Here is an 11,195-nt window from a genome sequence, read left to right as displayed (position 1 = left end):
AAAACGAAAGAAGAAGAAGGTCTGTAAAAGGTGAATAAAGGCGACATTTGGCCCCTCCCAAGCTCACAAATGCTTTTATATTCTCGAGAGAGAACGGATTGGCTACTCCCCCTATCACCAGCCATGGGCCCAACCATAATGTATGTGTTTCATCCATTCCGTTCATATGTTTTTAAAGTGAAAGCCATAATCGTTCATCTGTTTTTACAGATCATTTTAGGGCTCAATCCCAAAAATGAGAAGGATCATATTAATGGTCTACGATGCTCATTCAACACTGTTTCCTATAATGTGGTCCACTTGCGATTGGGATATAGCTCATTTTTGGTCTCATACCATAAAATGATATGGAAAAATATATGGACGACATGGATGAAACACATACACAGTGGTGGGTCCTAGCAGCCACCGAGCACCAGCCATTAGCTGGTGGTAAGGGGAGTAGCCGATCCATCGCTTTATCGGGCGTTGAAGCAGCAGGTGACTTCTATTTCACTCCCAGACCATACAACTCTTAAACCAAGGACAAAGGCATTTTTATTCGAAAAAATCTTCAAACCTTATCAGAAGGCCACTCTTAGAATATATGGAACATCGTACCCACCGATGTAATTTGTCTAAACATTGAGGTCAGTAGGGCCAAAGTCCCTTGGAAAAAATAAAAAATAAAATTCTACTACCTAACTCCGTTAGACAAACTTAACGTTTCCGTTAGATATCAACCGCTCTTTTGTCCTCATTGTCCTTGGAATTAACACCACAATTTACCGAACCTTAAACCGGACGCCGATTGCGCGCTGAGTAAACCATGTAGGGGCACCGTGATGTATGTATCTTATCCACGCCGTCCATCTGTTTCACCAGCTCATTTTAAATCTTGATACAAAAATTGAAGCATATACAAATCTCAAGGGGACCACACCACCACAGGAAACAGTGGGATAATGACTTCCACCATTGAATGCTTACCTTTCAATTCCTACTGCTTTCATGTAGTAGGGTCCACTTGAGCTTTGGATATGATTAAATTTTTGGCTCATTGGAAAAACGGATGGACAGCGCAGCACGGATAAGACACATACATCACAGTGGACCCCACAGAGTTTACTAAGTCCGATATTGCGTATTGAGTTAATCGGTACGCTATCCGCGTCCTATAAAACTCTCCCTCCTTCCATTAATTCCCCCTCAAGCTATCAGAGCAAACCTCTCTCTCTCTCTGTCAGCCATGGATCTCGTCTTCTTAGAAAAGGCCCTCCTTGCCACCTTCTTCTCCATCATCCTCGCTGCTCTCATCTCCACCCTCCGCGGGAAGCGCTTCAAGCTTCCGCCGGGCCCGTTCCCCATACCAGTCTTCGGCAACTGGCTCCAGGTGGGCGATGATCTCAACCACAGGAACCTCACTGACCTGGCTCACCGCTTCGGAGAGATCTTCCTCCTCCGCATGGGCCAGCGCAACCTCGTCGTCGTCTCCTCTCCCGATCTCGCCAAAGAAGTCCTTCATACTCAAGGCGTCGAGTTCGGCTCCCGCACTCGCAACGTAGTCTTCGACATCTTCACAGGTATGCATGCTTCCCTAAACGGACGTTGTAACCGCTGTCATAACAGTAGAAGCTCTCCACTCTGCATTTTGACACCAATTAAATAAACGGCGTTATCTTTGGAGAAAGCGGCCATTGTATAAATAATTAACTCTTACAAGTATTATGGCTGATATTATTTACACAAGACTTCCCAAAAACAATGGCGTTAATGGGATATATACAAGTTATTATACATACACATTACATACAAATGATTGGACCATAAGATACCGTACACCCAGCGGATAACTTCAAATGTATCATATGATTGCTGCATCCATCCTGTCCATAGCTTGTCCCAACCATCAGGATCACCTTGTGCAAAAATCAACCCTATTCACCCATATCAAGTGGATCACACCATGAAAATGAAATAATGCATAGCCACTGATAAATAACAATATAAGTGTGGGCTCTGTGATGAATAGATGGGCTTGATTTCTATCCTATTGGATGCATTGGATGTTACACATATGACATGTTGAAAGTAATCCGGTGGGTGGACAGTAACCTATTTTCCACCCAGCCCATAACTTCCAACCTATCTTGTGCGTGCCACATCGAACTGTCAACTCATCAAGTGGGCCCCATCATAGAAAAATGTGTGGTTATTGATAAATAAATAAAATCCAAGTGCGATGCTTGATGAGTGGATGGGGTCAACCTATTGGACAGGTCAGATGTGGCACGCACATGCCATATTTTCGAGGTGGACAGTAACTTATTGTCCAACGCAAACGCACAAAACATGTTGAAAGTTATACAATGGGTGGACGGTAGGTAGGTTATCATGCAACCAGTTGGAGGTGGCATTTTCTCGTAGAGATGCGTCCATTGTTTTGATTTGTATATTAACATGAGTAGACCATTCTTTAGTTAATTAATCAAATTACAAAAACTCTTCGACGGTTACAATCAATGAAGGATTATTAAATTGAGAGAGAGAGAGAGAGATAGAGAGAGAGTTCAATGGTTACACGCCATGTAGGAGTAGACCATTCTTTAGTTAATTAATCAAATTACAAAAACTCTTCGATGGTTACAATCAATGAAGGATTATTAAATTGAGAGAGAGAGAGAGAGAGAGAGAGAGTTCAATGGTTACACGCCATGTAGGATTATTAAATTGAGAGAGAGAGTGGTCACCGGCTGATGTAGAGCGGATCATGGGCACTTTCATGTCTAAGATGGATCAGAGAAGGCCCAGTCAAAAAGCATAAGTCATCAAGACCGTCAGAACTTTAAAACATATATGTCTCGCAAATCGGAATGAGTTACTTGACGTATCATATATGATTTTGGAGTAGAACGAGCTACTTTTGCCAACCAACCAGGCATAGCCGGGTTGCTCGTGCTGAATTTCGGAGATTCCATTAGATCGACAGTCAAATTCCATGTTTATTTCTATTTTTAATATTTTTAGTAAGTTTTAGTTTGATTATAACTCTTCATCCATTGGGCAACGTGGTTAAGCCACATAGCACACTTACTAAATTTGCTATTTATAGTAAGCTAGGAGTTTTAGTTATAGTTTAATTCCTAAACTTATTCAAGTCTTGATATTCCTATTTAAAGGATTGTAAACTCATTTATCAACATTCAACAAGTTTCTTTCATATATCTTAAATTTATTTCTATTTTTTTTTCTCGTGGATTCAAAAAGTCTTTGTGAGAAGTTCAGAGAAGCTTCATAGATTCTAAGCAATTATCCTTGAGGAAGACGGTGATCGACCTCATCACGTTCATCCCTACATCACCGGCCATGTAGGATTATTAAATTGAGAGAGAGAGATTTTCAAGCCATGTAGGATTTATTAAATTGAGAGAGAGGAAGAAAGCAGCGAATTTAGACATAAAATGAGGATCCAATTAGTATATACAAATAGTGATGGGTCTCAACCATCCGTTTAGGCATAAATTTCCGGCAGTTGCCCGTATAACATATAGTCTACATATGGACAAAGGTTCCAATATTTGGACCATTCATCATGTGGGCCCCAGTGGGTGGCGGCACATATGTTGGATAGATCCTGAGAGGCAAAATCATCTCTATTAGAAATGAGGTCTCAGTGCACACTGATCACACAACTTCCGAGCCTCCAATTATAAATAATTATAATTATGAATCAGAGAAAGCACGGGCAGTTAGGAACTTATTAAAAATTGCATACATGGCATATGATTAGCTAAGACTCAACCTTTCAAATTATAGGCACCAGTTTAGATGTATTATGAGCAATTAGATTATCGGATGTTTGTTGGACGGTTAAAAATGAAAATATCCAATTATCTTATTTCGAAAACCAGGTGTCCATGAATCAAAGGTTAGTATTTTTAAAACAATCTAATTTTTATAATAAGAGTTCCACAATTTAATTGGTTTAACTTAGATTAATATTTGCCATGTGTACCATTTCCAAGTGCCTGCGTATCAAGCATCATATGAAGCCAGAGTATCAAATATCTCATATGTGGGGTCTCACTTGGAACTATATCAATTTCCACCGTCTAAACAATTGAGCAGAAATCACAAGGTATGTCCTCATTTTCAATGCACGCCGGGGCTCCCATATTCCACCATGTTTGGATGACGATTGTTAATGGGTGTACGATGAGGCCCCACTTTTACGCTATTAGAGTATATTAGGTAGATTAGAATCAGCATCTGTTATTAACACATATCTGTTAGCTAGGATTTTCCTACATCTTCTGTGGATTGTTAATAAAATAAATAAGTTACAAATTTTCATAATATAATTTTTTAAAATTTTAATACATGCGAGAGTGACAAAATTTTAATACATGCCATCGTGTGTCACTCTCGTGTATGACATCTGGACTTTGTAAAAGATAGGCCACACCAAGATCAAGATCACTAGGGATGAAAATAAGGCTGATTCATTTATTGGGTAGCATATTGACAAATCTTGTTCTTGAAATTTTCTTGAGAGATTTTTTTTTTTTTTTTTGCAGTTTTTCTCTAGATATTATCAAGAATATTGCTAAAATAAATAAATATTTATTATAAATTAATGAATAATTCTAAATTTAATATATAATTATGTAATGAAATTATTTAGAAATTTGTATAATTTTAGGTACACGGAAAAAAAAAATTCAAAACTACCAGTACTTTGAAATCTTGTACTGATAATATTGTTAGTTTATTTTTTTGCAAAAATACCATGAGATTTTGAGAGAGAAAAAAAATTTTAAAAATTAAAAAAAAATTAAAAAAAAAAAAATCGCCAATAGTTGTCAACGTTAGGTAGGCCTAGACTGTCCACAGCCAATGATCTGAATCAATGTACCAGAGTGGCCCACCTACTAAAAAGTCCAATGATCTGAATCAATGTACCAGAGTGGCCCACATTTTCAGTTCCAATGGGCCATCTGAGGTGACGATGTTTTTCATTTGGAACATTGCAGACAAGGGCCAAGACATGGTGTTCACCGTCTATGGTGAGCACTGGCGCAAGATGCGTCGGATCATGACCGTCCCATTCTTCACGAACAAGGTTGTCCAGCAGTACCGTTACGGGTGGGAGGACGAGATATCGCGAGTGGTGGAGGATGTAAGGAAGAATCCAGAGGCGGCGACAGGAGGGATAGTGCTGAGAAGGAGGCTGCAGCTAATGATGTACAACAACATGTACAGGATAATGTTCGACCGGAGGTTCGAGAGCGAAGAAGATCCGTTGTTCATGAAGCTGAGGGTGTTGAATGGGGAGAGGAGTAGGCTGGCTCAAAGCTTCGAATATAACTACGGAGATTTCATACCGATTCTGAGGCCCTTCTTGAGAGGGTATTTGAAGATTTGCAAGGATGTGAAAGAAAGGAGGTTGCAGTTGTTTAAGGACTATTTCCTTGAGGAAAGGAAGTGAGTTTAATTTCTTTTTCTTATTTTCTTCTCTTTTCTTACTAAATGATTTTGATAGAGGACCTCCCCTTCAGGTTTGCTCCAATCTGCTGAAAATTAAAAGGTCCCAAGATTGATAGCTTCGTAACTTCAAATCTGGAAGGTCTTGGGGTCAGGCAATGGTCAATCATCCATAGTGGACACATATCAGCAATGGGTGGGTGTATATCTGTGGGGCACACCTTGATGTATGTGCCTTAAATCCACTCCGTCCATCTGCTTTGACAGCTCATTTTACTTCATGATTCTAAAAAAGGGAAGCAGATCCAAATCTCAGGTGGACTACACCACAGGAAATAGTGGTGATTGACCATTAAAAACTTCTTATGGGCCACAAAAGTCTTGGATCAAGCTGATATCTGTGTGGCCCCTTAATCCAGATCTTTGTGACCTTATCAACAGATTGGATGGTAAAAACACATTCGGGTGGCCCGCAAGAAGTTTTTAATGGTGAGTATTCAATCACCACGGTTTCCTGTGAAGTTTTTAGCGGTGGGTATTCAATCACCACTGTTTTGGATCTGCCTCATTTTTCGGATCATGTCCTAAAATGATCTGCCAAACGGATTCGGCGTGGATGTAAGTCACATGCATCATGGTGGGCCCCACAGTCAGGGATCCACCGAGCGGCGCCCATGAGCAGTGGTCTGGTTTTCCTAACCACAGGCCCTACTTTTTTGTTTTTTTTTTTTTTTTTTTTAAGGTGGACCACACCATGGGCCCTACCTTAAAAACATTTTAGTGTATATATATATATATATATATATATATATATATATATGGCCCCAATACTGATAGTTATAAACACCTCCCCCGTACGTAGTTGTTGACAGCAGGTTAGAAGCTATTTAAAAATATCACCACCATATGTAGAAGGGTATATAAATATTAGAAACTGGTTGGGTATTTATAAAATATTTAAACATCTGCCATTATAAGCGAGGACACGTGTCATGCACTCATATATGTCTTTATATATATATGGAAATGGTTCCATGCGGTCAACCTCATGGGAACCGGGATACATGTCTAACATCTACCCCATCAGTCAGATGCACCATTCCATGGTGGGCCTGGGGCTTAAAAATCAAATCAATCCATGACTTTTGTGGGCCACACCACATATAAAAGTTGAGAAGATTACCCTTCCATTAAAACATTCATAATCAATTGTTGGCCACTGAGATGTAATTCACAAATCCAGCCCATCCATTATATGTGTCCCACTTGGATGAGTGGTCAGACCAAGTTTCAGACGTATCCAAATTTTAGGTAGGCCCCACCAAGTGATTTTATATGTTTTAGTCATGTCTTCACATGATTTTAGATGGCATCACCCACTTGAGTTCCATATACGGCTGATTTTTGGCATATCCTAAATTTAAAGGGGACCCATCAAATGCACGGTGTTGATGTTCGACACGCATCACGGTGGGGCCCACACAGATCGAACTCATGGGAAGTTCCCACGGCAGTTTTGGAATAGAAGTTATTGCAAAATTAGGCAAGATACACTTCACGTGGGTGTCGAAACTCAACCACAACGCTTTCAAGATAATAATCCCAACAGAAGAAATCTTGGACCCTGATATGGATGGAGCATGGCCGAGAGATAATGCCGAATACGTTACCCCAACCGTCCAATTAATAACAAATAAAATGGACGGCCAAAAAGGAGCTAGGCAGCTTCGAACAAAATCGTAAGATTAAGTTGTCCAGTTCAGGTGGTTTTCGAGCCACATTCTATAAACAGCGGGGCCCACAGGAAGATTGCATGGTGATGACTATCCCATCCTTTGTTTGGATATATCAGTCTCCTCTTTTTGCTTGACATTACAAATATCTATGATGAAATATCAGTTTTTTTACGGGTGTATGTGACCATCCCATCTTTGATACGATGCATATATACTAATGTTTTATAGGAAGCTTGCAAGCACCAAAATCTCTAGAAGCGAGTCAGGGCTAAAATGTGCCATTGATCACATCATCGAGGCCCAGCAGAAGGGAGAAATCAACGAAGATAATGTACTTTTCATAGTGGAAAACATCAACGTTGCTGGTAAAGCTAATTCTATCTTTCCTTTTCTAACTAGAGTACTGTTGAGTATGCATGTTCCTGGATCCAAACCATCCAAATAGTGGGGCCTAGTGCAGATGGTATTTGGGCCCAAAATCAGATTGCTTAGACAAACCAAGGCCTCTGATGAATGGATAGATGTTGGCCGAGCTCGGAAAATTGAATATGGTGGTCAATAGTCAATTTTGATTATGGTGGGAGCCCGAGGGAAAATCAGCTCAATCCAAAACCATATGATGGTCCATAGCACAAGAAGAAGAGCTGAATTGCAAAACAGCTGCCACATCAAAAAGTATGGTTGCCCTGGGGCCCACCTGAGTTGCGTAACAACGTGATTTGTCCTGACCTTTCAGCCAGGGCAAATGAAGGGTCTGTATCTGGACTCTGTGGCCCCCAGGATAATTAAGGGAGGGCATCCCCTCTCAACTCTTTCCATGTTTTTCTCGAGTCTTGACTGAGTCAAGAGCAGATTGAGTTATCTCATGTCTTAGTGAAATATAGTCGAGTCAACTCAAGTTTCTCGCGTTTTTTTATAAAAAATAAACTATGATTCTCACTATACTAATGAGACTGTGCATGCGATGCATGCAACGTATGCAGCCATCGAAACAACGCTGTGGTCGATTGAGTGGGGCATCGCTGAGCTCGTGAACCATCCAGAGATACAACAGAAGCTCCGGGTCGAGCTAGACACTGTACTCGGCCCAGGTGTCCAGATCACTGAGCCTGACATGCATAAGCTCCCATACCTCCAGGCGATCATCAAGGAGACACTGCGCCTCCGGATGGCAATCCCTCTGTTAGTCCCACACATGAACCTCAACGATGAAAAGCTCTCAGGCTATGACATCCCTGCCGAGAGCAAGATCCTTGTTAACGCGTGGTGGCTCGCTAACAACCCGAAGCACTGGAAGAACCCTGAAGAGTTCCGGCCGGAGCGGTTCTTGGAGGAAGAATCGAAGGTTGAAGCCAGCGGTAACGATTTCCGTTACTTACCGTTCGGTGCAGGACGCAGGAGTTGCCCTGGAATCATACTTGCGCTGCCGATCCTGGGCATCACACTGGGAGGCCTGGTGCAGAACTTTGAACTGTTGCCGCCGCCTGGACAGCAAAAACTCGACGTGACTGAGAAAGGCGGGCAATTCAGCCTCCACATTTTCAAGCATTCCACCATTGTTGCAAAGCCTAGAGTGTTTTGAGTGCAACCAAGATTAGTGTCTTGGTGTGTTTTTTTTTTTTTTTTTTTTTTTTTTTTTTTGTTAAATTTCGTGAGGAATGCTAAGTTCACTGCAACAGTTGCACACTTTTTGGCACACGTGTGCCATATTGAAGCCGCTCATAGGGCTGGTCCATCGTTTAGATGCCATATGTCAAAATTTAGGCGGATTGGATGATCAGGTGGGCCAGGCGCTTGTGTTGAATGTGGGTTGTTGGTTAGCTTCTGTTTGCCATCCATTCCATTTCAACATATACCATCAATCTTATCAGATCACGTTAGATATCTGGGACATTAATGCATCTGATGTTGGGGCCCATTATATGAGCGGCTAGATCCTTAACGTGTTTGCCACGTTGGGATGTGTGAGAGACGAGTGCCAAAAGGTGTACTTGATTTCAGTGCCATCAGCATTCTTCACTTGTCTTGTTAATCTGTGAGGAACGGTGGGGATAAGACAGTAAATGTGTGATTTAATAAGGGCAAACTACAGCTTTATAATAAGATGCAGAAATATGCCACTATGTAAAACTGCACATGTGGCAAACTGGTACAGTGATCTGGATTGTTGATTAGTTTAGGCCTGGATGAGAACTAAGCATCGGGAGTGATTGGCTATATAATTTAGCCATTCTGATAACAACTTCGACCGCCAAACGTGGACCCATGGCCTATCGGCTATGGCTTACCGGTAAGTAGGGATGTACATGACCCATGGCCTATCGCCTATGGCTTACCGGTAAGTAGGGCTGGACACGAGCAGATCTAGCTGGTAAGGGCCTGTTTGGCCGGACCGATCCCACGGTATTAGGTGGGATGGGATTAAAAAAAAAATCATTATTTCCCATGGCAGGGACTGTCCCTGTTTCCGTGGGATAAGCTTAATTCCTTTTTTAGTTTGTAATATGGTGGTACATTGAAAGGATATACCCACCATCATTTGAAACTATTGACAATAACACACATGTGTTATATCTAAACCATTCATTTGTTTTGTAACCTCATTTTATAGCATGGGCCTAAAAATGAGGCAGATCCAAAACTTATGTGGCCCCAAAGAAGTTTTCAACGGTAAGTATTCAATCCCCATTGCTTTCTATCGTGGGGTCCACTTGAGCTTTAGATCTACCTGAATTTTTGGTTCATGCTCTAAAATGATCTCAAAAAATGGATGGACGGTGTGGATATATCCCACACATCATGGTGGGACCTAAACAACTTACTAACATTGAGTGATATTAGCACAGGACCCGATACAATTCCATCCAGCCAACTTCCAAGCTTTTCCACTCTTCTCAAACATGGAGTGGAATTGGCACAGGACCAGATGCAATTCCATCCCACCTAAGACCATCTAATCCAGCTGGCCAAACAGGCCCTAAAATTCATTTGATCTGGCAATTGAGGCCAGTCAAGTTTCATATAACCCAAATCGTTTTGAAAACAACCCATGTCAAGCAAAGCAGGGCTTGACTAGGTTCATAATATATATATATATAAATCCTACCCTACCTCTCTCAGTTTTACCTTTTTCTTTCCTTACCCAATCAGCTACGCCCCCCTGAGCTCTCTCTCTCTCTCTCTCTCTCTCTCTCTCTCTCTCTCTCTCTCTCTCCCTAGTTGGTCACTCGCCCAAACTCGACTCAACGTCTCAGCCATATAGCCCTCACCCACCCACCAGACTCTCTCTCTCTCTCTCTCTCTCTCTCTCTCTCTCTCGCAATAGCAAGGTACTTCTAAATCTAATTTTTGATTTTTTTATGTAATTGTTTTGAAATAGAAAAAAATCAAATTTCAAAATTGAGATTTGGAGTTTTGAATCTTTGATTTTGGGGTCGGGTTAGGGTTGGGCTATGTTTGGTGGGATTGGGTTGGATCGCGTGTGGTTCAAGTTAGGGCTGGGTTGAGTTGTGTGTGGGTTGGGTTAGGTTGGGTGTGGTTCGAGTTAAGGTTGGGTTGAGTCGGGTGTAGGTCAGTGTGGACATTGGCATCCTAGACCTGAATCGACTCAAGGCCGCTTCCTCCATGGGTTGCCTCTTTCAAGGGCCTTGTGCTATGATTGATCGATTAAGTTTGACCAAAGTCTCCACTAGTCAATTTCTTCATCTCTACAGTTAGCTAGATTCTATAGAAATATTAGGGTAGGATCTAAAGATTTGCTACCCTAAAATAAATTTTTCGTTATGCGATTAGAGATTCTAAATAAGAGACCACAGTTATAAAGAGGAAAGGTGTTAGGCACCCGCTCTTCACATACAAATATACGTTCTCTACTTCACAAGATGGGATTGTTCTTGAGGGTGAGGATTCAATTTTCGTATATAAATGTATGAAATTTTTATGACAAAATGTGAAGTAATTAGAAGGTTTTTTGTTAAGCAAGATCTAATTAAATCG

The 11,195-nt window shown here is 41.2% G+C and overlaps 1 protein-coding gene across 1 annotated transcript; it reads left to right on the top strand.

Moving 5' to 3' along the window:
* The first annotated feature begins 1,181 nt into the window (after positions 1-1,181).
* Positions 1,182-9,338, top strand: LOC131223866 (trans-cinnamate 4-monooxygenase-like). The gene is made up of 4 exons (XM_058219394.1): positions 1,182-1,562; positions 5,013-5,463; positions 7,428-7,564; positions 8,183-9,338. Exons 1-4 carry the CDS (start codon positions 1,229-1,231, stop codon positions 8,779-8,781), a joined length of 1,521 nt encoding a protein of 506 aa, XP_058075377.1. The 5' UTR covers positions 1,182-1,228; the 3' UTR covers positions 8,782-9,338.
* The last annotated feature ends 1,857 nt before the right edge of the window (positions 9,339-11,195 follow it).

The sequence above is a fragment of the Magnolia sinica genome, chromosome 13 (assembly GCF_029962835.1).
Source record: "Magnolia sinica isolate HGM2019 chromosome 13, MsV1, whole genome shotgun sequence".
Lineage (NCBI taxonomy): Eukaryota > Viridiplantae > Streptophyta > Magnoliopsida > Magnoliales > Magnoliaceae > Magnolia > Magnolia sinica.
Note: the sequence above shows the minus strand (reverse complement) of the source record. Positions and strands in the feature narration are given on the sequence as shown.

Coding starts and splice junctions, on each gene's coding strand:
- LOC131223866 (XM_058219394.1), top strand. CDS start 1,229: ATGGATCTCGTCTTCTTAGAAAAGGCCCTCCTTGCCACCTTCTTCTCC. Junction 1,563..5,012: donor AGTCTTCGACATCTTCACAG/GTATGCATGCTT, acceptor GGAACATTGCAG/ACAAGGGCCAAGACATGGTG. Junction 7,565..8,182: donor GGAAAACATCAACGTTGCTG/GTAAAGCTAATT, acceptor CAACGTATGCAG/CCATCGAAACAACGCTGTGG.